At 42.3% G+C, this 19,704-nt stretch overlaps 1 protein-coding gene across 3 annotated transcripts in view; it reads right to left on the reverse strand.

Annotated features, from left to right (window-relative positions):
• SBF2 (SET binding factor 2) overlaps positions 1–19,704 on the reverse strand; it is a 527,933-nt gene that overhangs the window by 32,885 nt on the left and 475,344 nt on the right. For all 3 annotated transcript variants that reach the window (XM_043517429.1, XM_043517428.1, XM_043517427.1), the window contains 3 exons: positions 18,860–19,036; positions 11,744–11,845; positions 10,312–10,497 (listed from right to left, as the gene is read on the reverse strand). In XM_043517429.1, coding sequence (XP_043373364.1) covers positions 10,312–10,497; positions 11,744–11,845; positions 18,860–19,036 — 465 coding nt within the window. The remainder of the gene's footprint in view (positions 1–10,311; positions 10,498–11,743; positions 11,846–18,859; positions 19,037–19,704) is intronic.

The raw sequence follows: 19,704 nt of genomic DNA on the forward strand, positions 1-19,704 counted from the left end.
ACCCTCACATTAGTTATAAAGATAAGTTTTTTCTAATTGATACTTACTAGACAATGCAAAAACAAATAGATAATTTACTCTTATTTTTTAAAGGATACCATACAAACATTAATTCTGGTAACTGAGTGGCTTATCCTAAAAAAAATAAATAGTTGATTTTACAGAGAGAAATGTAGTTTAGAGTGTAATAGAAAAACTTAAATTGGCCAGAAAAGGTGGGTGAAGTAATATCTTTTATTGGAACAACTTCTGCTGGTGAGAGAGACCAGCTTTAGAGCTGAAGAAGAGCTTGGTGTAAGCTTGAAAGCTTGTCTCTCTCACCAACAGAAGTTGAAGATACTACCTCATCCATCTTGTCTCTCTAATATCCTGAGTCAACAATGCTACAACAACACTGCATTCAGAAAAGATGGGCAGAATAGGAAACTTTATCAATGCTTGTCTGAAAATTTCCTTTTTTTGAATAATAAGGTCCACATATGTGCTACAATGGGTACTTCATCCTGCTTGCAGCTTAGGGGCAGAACCAGACCTCTCAGTCACTAGCAACAGGAGAACACAAAGTTTCCTCTAGTTGAGACAACTTCCCTGGCCAGGATAATTCAAATCTAATTTTTTTCATTACAGATGGTGTTACATACTTGGAGGAAAAACATCCATTTCTCCTACTGCAGAGCATAATAAAGTCTACCTAATGATTACGAACTTAAATGCTTGGATATCAATTTCCATCTCTATTCTAGATGATCTGGTTTTCTGCAGGATGAGACTGATCTGTGGACCTTATTACTTGAAGAAAGGAAATTTTCAGGTAAGCATGGATAAATTTTTCTATTCTTTGTGCTAAGGTCCACAGATCCCTTATATTGGGATTTTCATAGCTGTCGCTCTCCAAGGTGGAAAACAGGATTATTAAATATGGATATTCAAAAAAGGCACATTACAATTACATAAATAAATATACACACACTCTTAATAATAGCAAGTGTTACTGGTCCTGCCTGAAATACACATCTTCCTCTGGGCATTAAGGTGTGGAGAATACATCTGCCAAAAGAAAGGAAATGGCACTGGCTAAGAATGGATGACCAATATGCAGAATTTGGTGAACAAATGACTATCTAGCAGATCTCAGTACTGGAGTCCTGACTGCTCTGACCTGAGAATTGTTAGTGCTCCTAAATACTGCTTAACCAAAAGAAGAATATGTCTTGGATTTCCATAGGGAATTAATGCTATCACAGTTGGGAGAAGTATGTGTCTAAATTAAAAGTACAATAGTGGGTCATTTGAGAAGGCTCCCAACTTTAAATTTAAAAACCTTATCTGATTGTAGATAGTAGCCACTGGGAAGCCTACTCTAATGGATAGGACATATAACAACGCCTCCTGTGATGGTTCAAACTGGGTAATGCAGCAAGGGGCAAAATGAGATTCCAAGGTATTCTATGACTTGCAGGGTTGGAATAAGGTTGATGCCCTAATGAAGCATTTGAGATGTTTATAAAACTTCATTTTCTTGACTATGCTGAGAATATTGCACTACAGAAACATGACTTTTTTACTTTGACACTCTAATACATCCACAATAAAGCAATCCTGGTGGGAAGGAAGGTTACTTACCTTATAGTACCTGGAGTTCTTTGAGATGCATAGTCCCGATGGGTATTAATTGTGGATGGGGATGTGCACCATGCATCTCAGAGTGGAAAATATTTCAATAGCAGTGTTCGTTGGTCCAACATCCTACATCCTACACCTCCTTGTACTCTGAACCGAGAATATAAGGGATGGTGTGAACCAACCGCCGCTCCAATTCCTTTCTACTGTGAATCAAGTGAGAAACCGAGCAGAGGGGAAGGAGGGTGGGTCATGCAATACCCACAGGGGCCACACACCTCAAGGAACTCCAGTTACTAGAAGGTAAGTAACTTTTCTTTTTCAAGTGCTGGTCCCTATGGGTATTCACTGTTGATGACTCCCCAGCAGTGCATGTTGAGGAGGAGGGCAAGAGGAAGTGTTCTGCACTGATTGTAGGATCACTGGAGGGCACGAGGAAGTGTTCTGCGCCGATTGTAGGATCACTGAACCAAAGGAAGCATCCCCGGCAGAAACTTGAAGCAGAACATAATGTTTAGTAAAAGTGTGATTGGTGTCCTAGTTGGTACTCTGCAGATCTCCAAGAGGAGAAGAACTTGTAGGGATACTACTGAGGCAACTTGGGATCTAGTTGAATGAACCCTGACCATCTGAGGAGGCGGCGCTCCCATAAACACATAGCATAGGAGAATGTAGCTGGAAATCCATTTAGAGAATGTTTGAGAAGAGACTGCTTACCCCTTTATCCTCTTGATTATGGAGATGAACAATCTCAGAGACTTCCAAAAGGGATTTGTCCTGTGTAAGTAGAAGTCTAGAGCTCTTTGTACGTCTAGGGAGTGGAATTTCCTGTCTTCCCTGTTATCATAAGACTTGGAATAGAAGACAGACAAGTGAACAATTTCGTTCAGGTGAAATCCATAAGGTATCTTTGTGAGAAACTTGGGATGCAATCTCAGGATATTTTATCCTTGTGAAACACTGTGTAAGGAGGGTTCCCTATAAGGGCCCTGAGCTCTCCTTCTCCTCCAGCAAAGGTGATTGCCATTAGCAAGGCCCCTTTCATAGACAAGTGTAGGAGGGAGCAGAACGTCAAGGGCTCAAATGGCAGGTTCATGAGTGCATTTAGCACCAGGTTCAGGTCACAAGATTGGACCTTTTGTGAGCAGGATCTCTCTAAATTCATTGTCCATCCAAAAAACAGGCCACCAGATGGAGCGATCTCCAGTTGGGATGGATGGTCCTGCCTCTATTCTAAGACAGCAGGTTTAGAAACAGTTGTAAGTATTTGTATAGGCAAGAGACCGTACATAGGTCAGTGGTGAACCACAATTGCCTTGGCCACCATGATACTATCAAAATTACAGTTAGCTTGTCCTGCTTGATCTTCCTGAGGACACAAAGTAGTAGGGGGGATGGGAGAGAAGGCATAAATCAATGGGTCCAACCACATACCATGAAAACATCCCCTCTTGAATTGTGCCCCTGCATAACTCAAAAGCAGTAGGCTGGGCACTTCTTGTTTCCTTGGGTTGCAAAGATATCCCAGGATGGGAATCCCCACTGTTGTAAAATATGCTGCACCACTAACGAGCAGAGTTCTCACTCGTGATCCTTGTGAAAATGCCTCCTGAGGCGGTCCACCAGGGAGTATATTACTCCTAAAAGGTGCACTGTTGAGAGGATAATTTGATGCTGAATGCATCAGTTTCAGAACTTGATTGCTTCCCTGCAGAATGGGCTGGACTTTGCTTCTCCTTGTTTGTTTATGTAGATTCACAATTCCAAAGCCAAAAGTGACTATTGTGATAATCTAATCCAGTGGGTCTCAACCCAGGATACACGTACTCCTGGGGAGTATGCAGAGGTCTTCTAGGAGGTACATCAACTCATCTAGATATTTGCCTAGTTTTGCAACAGGCTATATAAAAAGCACTAGCTAAGTCAGTACAAACTAAAATTTCATACAGACAATGACTTGTTTATACTGTTCCGTATACTATACACTGAAATGTAAGTACAATATTTATATGACAACTGATTTTTATAATTATATGGGAAAAACTAGAAAGTAAGCAATTTTCCAGTAATAGTGTGCTGTGACACTTTTTATTTCTGATTTTGTAAGCAAGTAGTTTTTGAGTGAGGTGTAACTTGGGGGTAAGCAAAACAAATCAGACTCCTGAAAGGGGTACACTAGTCCGCAAAGGTTGAGAGCCACTGATCTAGTCTGACCTCCTGTATAATCCAGGCCTTAGAACTTCCCCAAAATAATTTCTAGAGCAGATCTTTTAGAAAAACATTTAGTCTTGATTTAAAAATTTCCAGTGATGGAGACTCTACTATGACCTTTAGTAAATTGTTCAAATGGTTAATTACCCTCACTGATAAAAATATAAGTGTTATTTCCAGGCTGACTTTGGCTAGCTTTAACTTGCAGCCATTGGATTGTGTCATACCTTTTTGTGCTAGACTGAAGAGCCCATTATGAAATATTTATTCTCCATGTAGGTACTTGAAGACTGTAATCAAGTCACCCCGTAGCCAACACTTTGTTAAGCTAAATAGATCAAACTCCTTGAGTCTATCACTATAAGGCATGTTTTCTAATCCTTTAATCATTCTCCTGGCTCTTCTTTGAACCCTCTCCAATTTATCAACATCCTTCTTCAATTGTAGACACCAGAACTGGACACAGTATTTCGGCTGTGGTCACACCAGTGCCAAATACAGAGGTAAAATAACCTCTCTACTCCTATTCAATATTCCCATTTATTCATCCAAGGATTGTACTAGCCCTTTTGGCTACAGTATTGCACTGGGAGCTCATATTCAGCTGATTATCTAGGATAGAGTTGCCTATCCTGTAAATATGGCCTAAATTCTTGTTCCTACATGTATACATTTACATATTAAAACATGTTGTTTGCTTGTGCCCAATTTACCAAGCAACCCAGATTGCTCTGTATCAGTGACCTATCCTCTTTTTTTTTTTTTAAATCATTCCCCCAATTTTTGTATCAACTGAAAATTTTATCAGTGATTTTCTGTTTTCTTACAGGTTATTGATACAAATGTAACATTGCACAAGGACAAAAGAATTGATCCCTACAGGCCCCCACTAGAAACACACCCATTCAATGAAGATTCCCCATTTACAATTACACTTCAAGATCTATTGGTTAGCCAATTTTTATTCGATTTAATATGTGCCATGTTAATTTTATATCTTTCTAGATTTTTAATCAAAATGTCATGCAGTACCAAATCAAATGTCTTAAGGAATCTAAGTATATTACATCAATGCCATTACCTTTATCAACCAATTTGTAATCTCATCAAAAGCGATGTGTTAGTTTGACAGGATTTATTTTCTGATAAACCCATGTTGATTGGCATTAATTATATTACCCTCCTTTAATTCTTTATCAGCTGAATCCTGTATCAGTTGCTCCTGTTCCTGTTTGGGAGGTGATCTTTGTTGAAAGCAGTGCCGGGGTCCTCATAGTCTGGGGCCCAAAAATACAGATCACAGAAGCCCCAGTATGGCCAGTGGGTGGGATCATAACAATGAGGCAGCAAGGAGGGGGGTACCATTGGTCACTAGCCCAACAGTTTGGTCATGAGGACTTGGAGGCATCCAGGAGGCTCTGGAAGCCCTCTCTGGGATCACGTCTTGTTTCTGAACCACTGGAGTAAGGATTGTTTGACTATTGGTGGATCTGATGGTACCAAGTGTTTTAAGACCATACGGACAGAGGCAGGAATGGGCGAATAGGATACTGATGGTGTTGGAGCACTTACGGCATGACTCAGGATTGCTCAGGATTGGCAAATGATGTGCTGATGGTGCAAGGATAGAATTGGGTCAGAAAAATTGGGAATCTGGGATGTGTGTAAACCACCAGTTCCTTGAGAAGGGTATATCAAGGCCTAACAGGAAGAGAGCTGGCAGGAGTCTTGGGTATGGATGGATCCATCAGTGTGAGTTTGGATGCAGCAGTATTTGTACTGTGCAGTATCATCAGTGTGGACAGTGAAAGTTCCCTTGTGTGGTGCAAGAGTCAGTCCTGCCCTGTCAGAGATGGCTTCAGAATGGTGGTAACTCCCAGTTCTGTTGATACCAATCCATGCTTCCTGTGAGCTCTGGGTTGAACCCAACTTGTGGCACAGAGAAGAGAAGCAGGCTTTTTCTTAGAGGATGTATGGAGTGGTTTGTCGCTCTTTTAATGAGGATGTTTATCTTTACCCTCCTCATGCCTCCATTTAGTGGAGTCCTTGGGTCTGCTGGAGGATTTCCAGCTAGAGAGCGCTGGTATCGGTGGGACACTACCAGGAGGTTCATGTCGGTGAGGCGGGGATCAGAAGGGGAGCAGGATCAGATTGGGGCTTCAAGGACATCTCCATTAAATATGTGAACTCTTGAGACTGCTTAGTACAAGAGGAAACGAGCAACAGATATCACTTTCTTAAGGAATGTGCGATTCCTCAAGGTAATACAGGCAGCTCTAACAAGGGTCACTAATCAGAAAGAACCAGGGACATGACAGACAGGGCTTGAAGCTTGAAACCCTGGGCATACCAAATGGTGGGAGAACAAAGGGAGGGAACCCTCCAAATCCCTAACTATCTAAGAAAATAGATTTACAAAACTATTTTCAGAGCCAAAGTTTGAGCAGTAGCACTGGAAAGGCTATGCACAGCTAAGGGTTCTGTCCCAGGCTGGGAGTAGTGGAAAGGAACTGGAAAAGCCATTGGTCCATGCCACCACTTCTGAGTCTCTCAAGGAAGAAACTGGCCTTGGGCCCAAGGGTGGGCTCCCCAGAAGTTCTACCCCAGCCTACAGCATGGGATTCACATGGGCCAGATAGTTCTGTTTCCCCCGGGATGTATTGCTCAGTATATGAGTAGGCATCCTGAAAGGGAAGGTCTGTTACAGAGGGGCAGCACAACCAGAAGGCTGGGCCAAAAGCCCCTTACAGAAGTGATTCTCAACCAGGGGTCCGGGGCCCCTCTGGAGGGCTGCGATCAGGTTTTAGGGGAGGCACCAAGTGACTTTACAGAGTTATATGGTGGCAAAGATGGATACCAGGGTACTATCTCCAGGACAGTCCAAGTGAGTGTCCAGATGGAAGGTTTCCAGACCTATCCCCCCTTCCGTGTTCAAAGTGAGCCCCACCATTTTGGGGCGATCCCAAGAGAGTGTCAATGTGACTGACGCTGTCCTGACTGGAGTATCCAGCAGAGCCACAATGGAGCCAAAGCATGAAGCCTCCCTGAGTCAACTGTCCCAGGGCTTTGCAGGAGGCCCCCAAGCTCCTGCTCTCCATCCCCACCCCTGTGAAGAGCAGGAACAAAAGACTGAAGCTGCTGATTTTGCTTCCCCAGCAGCAGCAACCTTGGGATGGTCACAAGCTGCTGCCTTCCTCTCACTCTCTCTTGGTGGGGGGAGAGAGAAGGAAGGAATCACAGCCAGGAGGCCCCAGGGCAAGAGCCTGCAAAGCCCCTGCTATTGCCCCATGCCCAGGATCCCTTGCCAGCAGCAGCCCTGCCTGAACAGGCAGGGAGAGGGACAGCCCTGGTGTGGAATGGAGGACACTAGCACCCCAGCCCAGCTGACACCCCCAGGCTCCCTCCCGCATATGCCTTGAGCTGGGACTTGGAGACCTTGCCATTCCGTCCAGGTCCAGGGCGGTGAAGGCATGCCAGATGGCCTTGAGCAGCTCCTCTTTCAGCACCCCCATGGCCAGACTGCCCCAGGCTGCTGTGCCCCAGCCGCACGCTCCGCTAGCTCCAGCCGCCCCTGCTGCAGCTTGCATCACTCCACCCCTCTCCGCTGCCGGCAGCCAACCAGGCCCAGCAGCGTGGGGCAGGGTTCCACCCGCTGGGGAATAGGAAGTGACTGAGCCCTGGGCAGCTGCAGGCTGAGGATCGGGCACGCCCCGCTCCACCTCTCCCTGACCCCTTGCATAAAGCAGCCCCAAGTTGGGCCAGCCCCTGCTCCCAGCACCCCTCCTCCAGGCGGCAGGCTGGAACCAGCCCCTGAAAGGCAAAGTCCCCCCGGCCCTCCTCACTCTGCCCGCGGGGCTGCACAGCAGGCTCGGGCCCCATACATGTAGCCCAGCTGGGCAGTTGGGCCTGTCGGTAATTATCACAGTGAAACGTGAGGCCCCAATCCTGGCAATGTTCCCAGCTGGGGTTGAGCGCAGGGGCGCTGTGCGGGGAGTGACGCTGTCCTGGGGCAGAAGTGGTTGCAGGCTCAGGGCCTTGTTTTCTGTAATGTCTTTCAAATTAAACATGTAGCCCCAAAATGCTTTACAGCAGTGGTTTTCAACCAGAGGTCCAGGGCCCCCTGGAGGGCCGTGAGCAGGTTTCAGGGGGTCTGTCAAGCAGGGCCAGCATCAGACTCACTGGGGCCCAGGGCAGAAAGCTGGAGTCCCACTGGATGGGGCTGAAGCCTGAGGCTCTGAGCCCCACTGCCTGGGGCTGAAGCCGAAGTCTGAGCAGGTTGGGTTCATGGGGCTCCCTGTGGCATGGGGTCCCAAGCAATTGCCCTGTTTTCTACTCCCTAATGCAAACCCTGGCTTTTATATAGAGAAAATCAATTGTTGTGACACAGGTGGGCTGGGGAGGTTTTATAGCATGTTGGGAGGAGGGGCCCTCAAGAAGAAAAAGATTGAGAGCCCCTGCCTTACAGAAATTTCTGGCATTGGCTGCATCTGGGCTGTGATGGGGGAGGAGGGGATGCCTGCCTTAGAGCCAAGTTCTTTTCCAATCCTGCCTGCCTTCTTGTCTCCTTTGCTGCTGGATGGAGAAGGGGGCTCAAGTAAACCTGTTTGACCTGAGTTGCCTCTTGTCTAGCAGATCAGCTTCTTCAATCTTTCTTGCTTTCTCTCCTGCTTGGGGAAGGGGATGACGACCCCACCTAGATGGGGTTGAGAGAGAGAAAATGGGTCCTGCCCACAGAACTGATTGAGCTCCCCAATGAGATACTTGCTAAAGGGCAGCAGCAGACACAGACCCTTCCTTTTGTCTCTGGCTTTTCTCAGCCTAGCTCACTTCATGAAGCCTATAGCAGCTCCAAAAAATCAAATACAGTCCTGGAACACAGCTGGGAATGAGATAGGTACATTACTGAGCTGAAATGTAGATTAAAATTTGAAATAAAAACTGGAATTTCCTTCAGAAAAGCTCTGCAGCAGGATAGGCTGGTTGAGCTGCTGGCCACGCAAAGCAGAAAAAAGTAAGGGAACTTCAGGACATGGGGCATTCCCCTGCTGTCAGTGACTGACAGGTCTGGTTTTGCCCCAAAAGACGCAAGCTGGCTGTAGTACAATTGTAATAGATCTGTGGACCTTAGCATGAAGCAGAAATGAAGTAACAGACTGGAGGGAGATAAGAGAGAATGCTACCCCCACTAACTGTAACAGACTGAAGTTTTACTGAAAAGTTCTGAAACACCACCAACTCTATAATTATTCGCAAAAAGAAAAGGAGTACTTGTCGCACCTTAGAGACGAACAAATTTATTAGAGCATAAGCTTTCGTGAGCTACAGCTCACTTCATTGGATGCATCCGATGAACTGAGCTGTAGCTCACGAAAGCTTATGCTCTAATAAATTTGTTAGTCTCTAAGGTGCCACAAGTACTTTTCTTTTTGCGAATACAGACTAACACGGCTGCTACTCTGAAATCTATAATTATTGTACAGTAACTCCATGGCTGTGATTCTGGGAGCTGCCCCCCCGGCCAGGCAGGGCCACCTGGAATGCAGGGCCCTGGGTTAAGGATGGCCCCGGGGCTGCCGCTCTAAAGCCCCTTTTGGAATGCCACCCGCACCTCCCCTGCCCAGCACGCCCCCTCCCCACGGCGGGTGTGCGTGTGTGTGCTGGGCACCCTGTGTTTACTGGTTAATCTGCCCCGCCTCCCTCCCAGTGCTTAGGACTTTCTCGGAGGGAGGGGGAGGAGCGGAGACATGGAGCTTCCCTGCTCCCTCCCTCCCAGAAAGTCCTAAGCGCCGCCAAACAACTGTTTGGCAGTGGGGGAAATGCTGGGAGGGAGGTGGAGGAGAGGAACTTGTGCAATGCTCCCTTGTAAAGTCACCGCTCTCCCACAGAATCCTACAAGCAGTGGACAGAGAAGGCAGACAAACAACGTTATAAGGAAGCATTGCACAACTTTAAACGAGTATGTTACCTAATGGAGTAACTTGGACGTAACTTGGAAACAACGTTAAGTGGGAGGACGTTAAGTGAGGAGTTACTGTATAAGCTTCTTCTGCTTCCAAAACGGATGGAGTAAATAGTCTCCCCAGAGTTACCTGCAAAGAGAAGAGTTGGCTGCCGCATATAGGACAGCTGGCATTCTCTTTGTAGAAAATGAATGTACTCTCTGCACCTGCTCAGTAAATATAAACTCTGGAGCTTGCCTCTAACTCACAGAGCTTCTATTTGAAATCCCTCTGTAAATCACCTTACATGATCCACAATACCAGCTACTACTATTTAGCAGGGACAATGTATGTACTATCTTTCTACCAATAGCTTCACTATTTTCCCTCTCTTTCCTGCAAAAAGGGCAATCTTCTCTCATAAGAGTGAAAGGGAAATCCCTATTTCTTTTTCAATGCATTATTTATTAATAGCTCTGCAATGATGGTCTTATGCATCCATTTTCTAAACACTGAATAGGCACAGATTTGTCATTCTTACCTGGTGCACACAGTCCAGGAACTGTAAGAAAATGGGAGCAAATCCACTACCCTGACAATTGAGGGTCACATTACTACGCTGATTGAACTTATGACCAAAAGAGAGCCACTCTTTTTCCACTAACATTCGGAAGCCTTCAAGTGTCCTGTAGAATGGATCACTGAGTAATTGCACTAGAGACACCACCTAGATCACAAAACAGAGTGCATTGGCATTAATATTAAATATATCATGTTCAACATCTGAAATGTTCTAAACTTGTTTTTATGAAATACTGCAAGGCATCAAAAGCATTAAAATAAATTAAGTTATGAATAACTGAGGAAGTTACTAGATAAGTGATTTACAAAGGCAGAAATAATCCAAATTTGGATAAGAGCAAGTTTCATAAGGGCTTCAACTAAAGAGAGGTTTTACTGAATTTGGGGGAAAAAAGCAAATTCAAGTGATTACAGAATTTGGAAATCACTACAATATTTACCAAATTTAAATTAAATGTTAATTAAAACATTTTATCAACAGACAAAAATGACAAACATTTAGAAAATGGGTGCCGGCCATCTCAGCTGGCAGAGGATTGCCAGGAAGGTGGTGGTCTATACCCTCTGGAGTGATGCCATGTTGCCTGCAGACTTCCTTTATCAGCCATTAGGTGGTGGTTAAAAGACAGCACTGGGCAGAAATGGGTCTCTTCCTGCTCTTTCTATACATCTATCCCTCCACTCCTCCCTTATAATTTAAAAATGGCTGAGTGGACGGTGTTAAGTTTCATTTGTGCTTTTGTTTGTATGGAGCTATGGGTTGTGTGTCAGGTTCTCAAACAATTTGATGGAATTATTGATTTGCTGTATGTACCTTTTGGATTATGATGCATTTACACAGGCACAATCTACTCAGTGAATGAGCTCAGCTGTTGCTTTTCATTTAATGCCTGGTTTGTTTCGCAAGATCTATACTTTGGTAATTTGTCCTGGCAGCAGATGCTACAGGGTCGGAACTGTGTGTGTACATGGGAAAGAATCTCTCGAACACACAGTGGTAGAGATAAGGGCGTAATACCCATCAACTCACCTTGTGTGCCAAAATGTGTTTCAGCTACAAAGTTAAGCAATTTCTAGTCGTGAATTTTAGCCTCTCCTCATGCAGTAGTCTGCACAGGGCTGCAGACCTTGGTTAGGCCCTTGAATTGTGCAGGGCCATCAAGACCTTGGGTGAAAGCATATGTTTTGACTGCTTGTTCTGGATTTGAAAATCAAAATGGATGAAAAGCGGTGACAGATCAGGTAGCCCTTGCCTTTTCCCTGCTGCCAGGACAGGTTGCGTTTAGGAATTTGTTGTTTAAAGTTATAAGAAAATTACAGCTACTTGGCCAAAATTTAATGCCTGGTGTTTATTAGCCCTCACCATTCACAAATTTGTAATAGGAGCTTACCTGTGCAGTAATATCCCAACCATCTTCCAAACAAACCATAACTGAAGAACCATTCTCAAGGAGCTCTGATATGAGCACTCCCAATTGCATTATCCTGTGAAGCTACATAATATAAAAAAATTAGTAACATACTAAGAGTGCAGAATTCATCTGTTAATATTACCGAATGCTTATAGATTCATATCATACCATACCATTGATGATTTAAACTATAAATATTAAATATATTAAATGCATGTTATATATATTAATAAATAAATATTAAACCATTTATTTATTTAGGAAGTTTTAACAGGTTTACAAATCCTTGCCAGGTAAATCTCAGAGACAAAACAATAATCATTATATCAGTGAAACATACAGTAATATAATTATCATCATTCTATTTAACAGAATGTTACCATATTATTAAGTAAGCATCTTTATACTACCTATATCATATTTCTAGTGATTTTATTAAATTGTGTGGAATCTCTGATCACGCATATTTAACAAATCCACTGTCAAATGTTAATATTCAAAAAAGTTGGACACGTGCTGTTTTTTCTGCAGGTGAGTGTACTTTGAGTATTGAATAAATGGTAACCAAATATTTAAGTATCTATTTTACTGGGTATGTAACTGGTGAGTTAACTTGTCTTTAACAATATCTACAGAGAACGTCGACTGTTCAAACTCTTCAGAATTTCAAATTTATTCATTTAGAAAGCAAGTTTCTGTCTTATGAAAGTAGATCAAATCTTCTCCCTCTTATATTTTGTTTTTGGCCAGGCTGGTTGGGATGCGGGCAAGTATATGCTCAAGTATTCATTATGGTACTAGCCCTATAAACACTTACACACAGTTGTAACTTTACCCCCATGAACAGTCCTGTTGATTTCAGTGTGACTTCTTATGGGATTCGCAAAAAGAAAAGGAGTACTTGTGGCACCTTAGAGACTAACAAATTTATTAGAGCATAAGCTTTCGTGAGCTACAGCTCACTTCATCGGATGCATCTATGCTCTAATAAATTTGTTAGTCTCTAAGGTGCCACAAGTACTCCTTTTCTTTTTGCGAATACAGACTAACACGGCTGCTACTCTGAAACCTGTTCTTATGGGATTATAATTACATGTGTGCTGAAAAGTGTTTGTAGGACTGAAGTCTCTTTCTTGTTATCAAGCTTATATTTTGTGAACATTTTCCTGATTGATGTGATTCATAACAATTTTATTCCTAAAAATGAGAAAAATCTGTTTTCAGTTTCTACCATTTGTATGGTAATCCAAGATCAAATGTCACAGTAGAACATACTTGTGTAAGCAGCTTTCACGTAGGCCGAACATGGCTATTTCAGTTTTCAACAGTAGGAAGAAACCAGTTGCATGTTGTATTGGACACAACCCAAACAAGGATAAAATTAACAGTGAAAAGTCTCAAAGCTTGAAAGTGAGGAATGGAAAAGATGTTGACACTATTACAGGGAAGAAAGCAATGTACGTGCAAAGACACAATATAAGACAAATCTAGGTTTAAGGATGAAAAGAACAAAAAAAGAATCAGCTGCAAAAGGAGAGTTCAAGAGAAAGGACTCAGGGAGAACAGAGTGAAGGTGGAGAAAGAAAGTGAAAGACAGACAGAGTCTGCCTTAGAGACTCCCAAACAAGGATATAACTTTAGAAAATTCATCTTTCTACAGGTCTTCTGAGCCTTTATTAAATAGTATTTATTTTGTTACTACAAGATGTAAAAGGGAAAAATACATACACTACAGAAGTATTTAAAATACTTACGATACAGAAATGCAAAACTGTTACTTACCTCCTTGTAATTGTTGTTTGAGATGCGTTGTATGTCTATTCCACTGTAAGTGTGTACGCATCTCATGCATGGGTGCTGGAGAGTTTTTCCTAGCAGTACCTGTAGGGGCAGCTACACATGCATCTTGGCTTCCCTTTGATTGGAGCCCAAGGATATAACGGGTGGAGCAGCCCTACCCCTCCTTTATTTTTTTTCATACCAGAATCTTAGATGATAGACTCTGATGAGTTGGGGGAAAGTATGGGTTGTGGAATGGACATATAAAACACATTTTGAGAACAAGTTACAAGAAGGTAAGTACCCATTTTTCTTCTTTGAGTGATTGTGTATTCCACTGTAGGTAACTCCAAGTTGTTTCTCAATGGAGATGAGGCTAGGAGTCTCTTCTGAAGAGGAGCTGTAGGACTGCTTTCCCCACATTCATATCATGCTGTGATGCTGCAGTAATTGCATAATGGCTAGCAAAGGTATGTACAGAGGACCATATCACCACTTTACAACTGTTAACAATAGGAACATTTAAAAAAGGGGAAAAAGGAGGAGCCAGGGAACTATAGACCAGTCAGCCTGAATCTGCTCTAGTAGCTTCCCAGGTATCAATGTATAAAACATTCAATTTATGACTACCTGGAGGATGAAGGGGTGATCAATAGCAGCCAGCATGGATTTACTGAGAACAAATCATGCCAAACCAACTTGATTTCCTTCTTTGACAGGGTAACTGGTTTGATCAATAGGGAGAATGTAGTAGACATAATATACCTGGACTTCAGCAAGGCTTTTGACACAGTCCCGCATGACATGCTGATAAGTAAGCTGGAGAAATGCAGGCTCAGCAGAACTATCAGAAAGTGGATACATAACTGGTTGAACAACTGCAAACAAAGAGTAACTATTAATGGAAAGATGTCAGATTGGAGGGGGTCTCAAGTGGGATCCCACAGGAATCTGTTCTGGGTCTGGTGTTGTTTAATATCTTTATTAAGGGTCAGAACAGAGAGAAAACTGATCAAATTTGGAAGGGAAGGGAAAGGAACAAGGAGATCCGAGCTGTTCTTGACAGAGGAGTCAAACATGCTGCTCCAAGGCCTGAGGCTGCCTGGGAAAAGCAACTGAGGAAGCAGAAGGCCTCCTCCTCCTCCTCCTCTGTGCTCTGTGGTTGCATCTAGACTGTAAACATGATGAATTGTGCATAGTTATTGCCATCATCATGACCCTCATAGCAGAGTCTGCTGCTTCCAAGGAAGCCTTCAGGGCCAATCGAGAGGCCAGATGACCTTCCGCTAAAATGGCTTGGTATTCATCCCTACAATCTTCTGGCAACTTATTTATAAATTTAGACATTGCCTCCCAAGTCTAATAGTCATACCAGGCCAACAGGGCACGCTGTCTGACAATTCTAAGTTGTAACCAGCAGCTGAATAAACCTTCCTTCTAAAGAAGTGTAACTTTTTTGCATCCTTTTCTTTTGGGGTAGCTTAGCTTGACTTTGACAATGTTTTTTATTTACTCCAGCTACTACCAGTGAATCTGGTACAGGATGTGAATAAAACTGTTCAAAACCTTGGGAAGGAACCTGATATTTCATTGGGTATGCTTGGCTACAGGGGGTACAGAGAATTAAGTTTGCTAGAGTGACTTAATAGGCTGCATTATTACCTAGCTTACAGGGAGGGCTCCCTTCCCTGCCTGTAGTTGTGTGTACAATATAAACAAGTTTGTGAAGATTTTCCTCCATCTGAATACCTAAAAGCGGGATCAGGTTCTCAATGACACCCTGGACTCTTTACAGTGGGAAGTGTAAGAACCCACTTCTGACTCTGATGAGGAGTATAAATACTCTGAAGGCGAGGGTGGAGCAGTACTGGGAAGAGTCACTGGAGACTGGTACCAAGATCTGCACCAAGACAACAGAACTGGTGGCAGTATTGGTGTCTTCCTAGCTATTGGTACCAAGTGTTGAATAAGTATCGGAGGCCTAGATACCATTGTTGACAATGCTGACAAGACGGTACCATATCTGAGACCATGGGTGTTAAAGCAGACACTAATGCCAGTGCCAAAGTCTGCCCAGTTTGCACTGGTACTGATAGAGGACCTTCCCCTAGAGTAAATGGGGAATCCAGTACTGAAAGGAAGCTGCAAAGGCCTGTGGCATTGTTGATACTAAGGGCAGGTCTGCCCTAAAAGCACTGCATCGATGCAACTGCGCCGCTGTAGCGCGTTTAGTAAAGACGCTCTATGCCAATGGGAGAGTGCTCTCCAGTTAGCCTAATTGCTCCACCTCTGCGAGAAGTGGAAGTATGTTTCCCGCTGACATAGCACTGGTGTCGACAGCACTTAGGTGCTGTAACTTGCATCATTCAGGCGGGTGGCTTTTTCACACCCATGAGCGATATGAGTTACATTGACTCAAGAGGTAGTGTAGACCTGCCCTAAGAGAGGAAGTTGTATGACACTCAGAAGCAGTGCCGGATCCTTCACAAGTCCCTGAAGCAGCAGTCTATCTCCATGGTCCCATGGTAGGCACTGGAGCCAACAACTCCAGCCTATGACAGCCACTATGAGATGGTCCCAGGCTGAGGCTATCCAGAGGGCATGATCTACATTTGGTACTAGAGTAGATTAATCCTGCCAACAAGGAGTCTGGTACTGAGGACTCAGGTAGCTGAAGCAGTCTTTTGAGGTTTGAGAGGCCAAGGGTGTCCTGAGCACTTGTGCTTCCTTAGAGATGGCTCTGGTGAAGATCTCTGTCTGTGTCAGATGGCAAGGCTGGGGGGAGCACTCGTTGAAGGAGTGCTGAATGAGCTCCCTTGAAGAGAGCAAATGGGATCCGTTGCCAGGCAAAGAGTGGATTCCATGCAATAGTATCGAAGATGCACTTCTCTCTGCTTCTTCGTCCTTGATTTAAATCTGTGGCAGACTGGACACTGGTCCCTTATGTGGCCTTCAGCCAAGCATCTCAAACAGTGAGAGTGAGGGTTATTAATAAGTATCGCCTGTGACACCTGGACCAAGGTTTGAAGCCAGGAGATCTTGGCATAAGACCTCCTACTACTACTACTGAGACAAAATTTGCTTGGACAAACTAGTACAATTAGAATATTGAAACAAAATTAAATAAAATAAAGTCCAAATGGATGAATGAATACCACTAAAAGCTATGGACTATAACAAAGTATATGCAGGATTTTTGTTTTTTATAATGACAAGAGGGTGTACTAAATGAATAACAACAATGTCCAACTGCCAAAAGAAAGAAGGAACTGAGGGGGGTAGTAGCTTCATCCTTTACATGTTGGCTCTGGACACAAGGGAAGGCAGGATGCATACATGACCGCCCATAGGTACTGCTAGGAAAAACTCTCCACACCAGTGCACATACCTACAGTGGAACAGATGTATGGAATTACTCAAAGAGGATTAAAAGGTATATTCATCCTCATTTTGAATGCCGAACTTCTTACAATGCTCACATAGTCATTAAGGATTTAGAAAATAATTGCAATTGCAACTGAAACTTGTAATAGATACAATTGAACAGCCCATCAAATAATAAGCAGCACGGTAGCTGTCTGGAAACCTACGTTATCTTTCAAATTAAAGGAGTCACACAGCAAGTAGAATACATTTAAATGAAAGCACAACATTATTACTTTAAATTTCTTAATTTGAATCTAATGTGCATTATGCTAACTTAATAAAATACTGTAGTACACTTCATTTTTTCTTATTTATGTACTTCCATTTAAAGAAGCATTCAACCTTTTTAAACAGGATTAAAACACAAACTGTGTAATTTATTTCTCTCTTCTCCAGCAGAGGAAAATCCTGTATACTAAAAACAAATCTACAGGATGAAGATCTGAGTTTTCTCATAGGCATGGTCTAAAAATGGCAAATTAAATATAAACTCACATTAGCTTTCCAATTTGTATTTATAACCATACTGTATATTATTTTGGTGTAGCACCATGAAAATGTCTTAATACTGAATTAGGGCTAATGTGTGACATTATGATCTAGTCCAAAGCAAGGAAAGCACATCATTGTTGTTTACCTGGAGCACTGCTGAAGGGACATTGTGACTCCCACAATCCCCCTGCTTCTTCAAGGAGGGAACATGCTCTGACAAATCTACACCCAGTGTACTGCATATGCACCCCAATATGCTGGTGTAACTATGCTACTGAACATGTTGGCCGGGAGGAGGAGTCAAGGCTCCACCCCCTCCCACATTTTCACCCATCTGAGCAAGGGGGTGGACACAGCAGCTCTATGAAGCCAACTATCTCCCATACACTGGAAGTGCTGGCACAGTGCAAAAACACAAGGGAGTAAGGAGGTGTAAGGCATCCCCCCTGCACTGCTACACAGAACAGGCAAAAATATGGGCCTTGGTATGTAATTTTCAGAGTTACTGCATTATTCACTCTTTGTCTGTTTAGTGCATGTGTTCTCCTTGAGAGGCTATCATAACAAAAAGGATCTATCATGTTTTATTATATTTTTAAGAGTATTTGTTCAACAACAGCTTCTCAACATAACATCTAGTTGTCCAAAAATGTTCATACTTATTATGATTTACAAAGAGCTTAATTTACCACATCCCCACTCACTTAAATCTTGTAAAAGACATCCTTAATCATATTTTTATTTGGTTAATCTCTGTGTGAATGTGTGTGGGAGGAGGAAGGAAAGGGAGAGATTAGTAGAGAATTTCTCAAAATATCAATTGCACTGAAGGACTTTTATATGAGAGCTTCTCCATGTTTGACAATTAATAGCTCACAGATAGACTAGTAAATGAAGGAATATATAGAAATGCAGAGTTAGCACACAGTGATGAGATGTGATGATATATGAAGAACGGGTGTATGAGTTTTAAAATAAAATTGCCAATTTATTATTCACCTTGCATAGTTACTTCATTGTTCTACTTTTATATTTTTATCGAACTTTAATGGGAAACAGAAGAATTAAAGTGTGTGCAATCAAGGCCATAAAAATTAATATAGACAGTAAAAAAGAAAATTTGTATTCTGGCATTTTGTTCCACATTATAAGGAACAATGAATTACACTGTCTAGTTGTCAAATATATCTCACATCAGTAACTCCTAATGCTGTATTAAAATAATAGTTAATGTCTGTATAATGATATAATTGATTTCATGCAATGTAATTACAAGGAACAAAGAGAAAGATTTGTTGGTTAGAACAACACACATTTCTCTGTCAGCAGAGATCAGAATTTATTCTGGGTAAACAGTACTACATATAAATTTTTAGAAGCATCTGTCATATGAATTACCTTTGGGAACCACTCTGATTCACCAAGTGCCTTAAGGAACGTTACTTCAGAATCTGTAGGAATAGTACTGGGAACACAAACCCTCATCATCTTTTTAAAACTAGTTTTCACCTGTCGGATGTCACTGAACTCAACAGCAACAAATTCACAATTCAAAGCAAAATCAAGTTTGAAGCCCTGTGGATGAATAAGACAATGACACATTATTCACTGGAAAACATATTCTTCATGCAAAGTACCTATGTGAGAAAAGATGCTTTCAAAGAGATTGTTTTAATGCTAAGAATTTCCAAACACAATTTACATTTCATTTTTTCCATAAGAAACTGTCCTGTACAAAATGATTCTTACAACACTCTTGCAAACGATACTTCCCCCATCCACCACCCGCAATAAAAATGGACTTCTATTCTATGTGAATAGTAAAATAAAGTTGGTATTTAGTAGACCTTCCTAACTCTTTTGAAATGACATTGGACTTTTGTGAACAGTTACAGAATCATTAAAAATAAAAGTATTATTTGATAAATATGAACTCAAGAGCTTGATGCTTGATTATAAAGTAATTGTTTGAATCAGAATGGGCAATTAATACTTTTTATTTATTAAGTTCAATTGAAGGTTTTGACTTAAATCAGCAAACACAAGGGAATTTAATGGTAGATGATTGTCTGTTAGAAGTGATATGTCTAGGTATTCTAACCGATGGTATGCAAGATTATCTACTCTTCTGGACTCTTCTGATAGAAAAGCCCAAGATTTGTAGTGTGTAGGTACAGGGCACATTTGCGATAATAGTAATTGGTATTTATAAAGCACTTTCCAGCTTCAAATTACTGATGGGG

The sequence above is a fragment of the Dermochelys coriacea genome, chromosome 6 (assembly GCF_009764565.3).
Source record: "Dermochelys coriacea isolate rDerCor1 chromosome 6, rDerCor1.pri.v4, whole genome shotgun sequence".
Lineage (NCBI taxonomy): Eukaryota > Metazoa > Chordata > Testudines > Dermochelyidae > Dermochelys > Dermochelys coriacea.